The 2,201-nt window shown below is 46.9% G+C and overlaps 1 protein-coding gene across 1 annotated transcript in view; it reads right to left on the bottom strand.

Moving 5' to 3' along the window:
* The window catches only part of MED13L (mediator complex subunit 13 like), a 158,526-nt gene that overhangs the window by 37,017 nt on the left and 119,308 nt on the right, over window positions 1-2,201 (bottom strand). Inside the window, exon 9 of the mRNA XM_017746480.1 lies at window positions 5-497. Coding sequence (XP_017601969.1) covers window positions 5-497 — 493 coding nt within the window. The remainder of the gene's footprint in view (window positions 1-4; window positions 498-2,201) is intronic.

A 2,201-nucleotide genomic window follows, 5' to 3' on the forward strand; every position in this document is an offset into this window, starting at 1 on the left:
GGGCCGGCCGCTCCCCCCCGCCGCCGTAGAGTGCTGGGTTCACAGGAACGGAAGGGGGGTCCAGGTTCTCCGCCTCCTGACCTCTGGGCTGGGGGCTCAGGGTGGGAGGCAGAGGGGAAGTGGGGGAATGGGGTGAATCCATAGGATTCATATTAATTTGCTTGCTTGGATTTCTAGCAGGTAGCGAGAGCGTCTTCTCATATTTCCTGGAATTCGGGACTTCCAAAGCGGACTCCATCCCGGCCAGTCCCAGCTTCTGCCCGGATGTGTCCTGCTCCATGCATAGCTCTTCAGTCACCGAGGGCCGATGGTGAAATGGCATCAGGGGCCTTTTTTGCAGTTTCTCTCCCTTGTCCTGCCTCTCGGTGGTTTTGTGCTTTGAGGAGGCAGGAGGGGGCAGTGCCGAGGCCGCCGCTGTCCCCACGCCGAAGCCGGGCTGGGGCAGCGTGGGGGGCCGGCCCGAGGCACCGGCGCAGCGCTGCTTGAACACCTTGTGCCTGGAAAAGGAGCAGAAACCACTCACTGCACGGGCAGGGCAGTTCCCTGAGCCCAGGGGAAAGCCAAACCCAAAGAGCAGCACTGAGAAACCTCCTGGCTGCTCCTGATCTTTTAACAGACTTTTAATTTCTGCCTGATGGAGGAAGTTTGAATAAATATTTTAAAATATTCAAAACAAAATAATGCAGTAACATACAATCTTATTGCTGGCTTCATATGGCTTTTCTGACTTTGCATCCAGCATCTTTGAGACGGGGAAGCACAGGATTGAACTTCAGCATCTCAGGTACTGCTAAACAGTATTTTCATCATACTGGTGATGGTTCCCAAGGATGTGACAACAGGGAAATAACCCTGCCCATACGTTTATTGGTCTTTTTTGTTTTTCAGGGGGTTTTTGTTTAGCTGTTTATTTGATTTTATTAAGCTAAACAGAAATTGAAAAATGTGTTTGTGCTTAACATTGAAACCTGTTTAAAAATAAACATCATTTCAAAATGAATCACTCCATCCCTATTTTATGAACAACAAAAGGACAACAAAAGCCCATTTCAAAACAAGTAATGTGCTTTTTACTTGAAAAGATAACCTACATGGTCACCAGTGAAGTGGATTAGATTGGAGACACCCAACCCTGTCTAAGGGTGCAAACACGTCTTGTCCTTGCTGCCCCTTTCCCCTGGAAGCACTCGTGCTGTGTGGGGTTATCCCAGCTATCCATAGGGCTTTGCTGTTCCCAGGACACGCTGCAGATTCCCTGCAGCAGCAGATGGTCTGTGGCTGCAATCACCCTAATGTGGAGCTAATGCCCTGGTAACTGGGGATTTGCCTTAAGCATGTTCTTGTAACATTTCATTGCCTTAATTCTCCATCATTCACCGTATTTTAACTGCAGAGAATTATTTCAGACATTCTGTCCCTCACACACCAAGCTGGGTCTGCAGGAGACTGAATTTGATGCTGAGTACCAGACAGCCCTTTGAGACTCCAGTTCTAAGATCATATCTTGACATTTATCCAGTACGTGGAATGGGCACAGAAATGACTAAAACAATTTCTATATAAGAGTAGCTGCTCAGGTTCTGCAGCTACACAGAAAGTACTTATTGCTGTTTGAAATCAGGTACTGCCTTCATTTTAAGGATGATGTTTCCATTTCCCAGCTGCTGTGCTCACCAACTCCAGCTGGTGAGTTATGATGCAGTTATCACTGGAGGAATGAACAGAAAGTGTGAAATTGCAAGTGCAGCTGAACCTATCCATAAAATCAGGCGCCCACTGCCCACTATTGATTCCCCATGCTTTCCAGGCAGAGCTGGACCTCAGTTTTCCACAGGAAACACTTGGTATTCTAACAAAACATTAATCTGTTCCACATTCTTGAGTATATAAATACAAACGATGTGTATAATCGGGGGGAAACAGCTGCAGAAAGCACCTCTCACTTGGGATAGAGCAGGGAGTCTCCAGGCTGAACTTTCCACCCTTGTAGGATGCATAACCCCTTCATCTCTTCCTCTGACTACACAAAGAAGAACTGCATGCTTAAGGAATAACTTCCTTTGGTAAAGATGCTTTTTATCACCCATCTTACAAGTAGATGGTGACCTTGGGAATCAAGAATTTCAGGACAAGCGTTTCACAGGACTATTTCACTGCAAACTGGGGTTTTTTCTAGCCCTGTAACATCTCTCTGAAAATTG

The sequence above is a fragment of the Corvus brachyrhynchos genome, unplaced genomic scaffold (genome assembly GCF_000691975.1).
Source record: "Corvus brachyrhynchos isolate BGI_N302 unplaced genomic scaffold, ASM69197v1 scaffold19, whole genome shotgun sequence".
NCBI classification, from domain to species: domain Eukaryota; kingdom Metazoa; phylum Chordata; class Aves; order Passeriformes; family Corvidae; genus Corvus; species Corvus brachyrhynchos.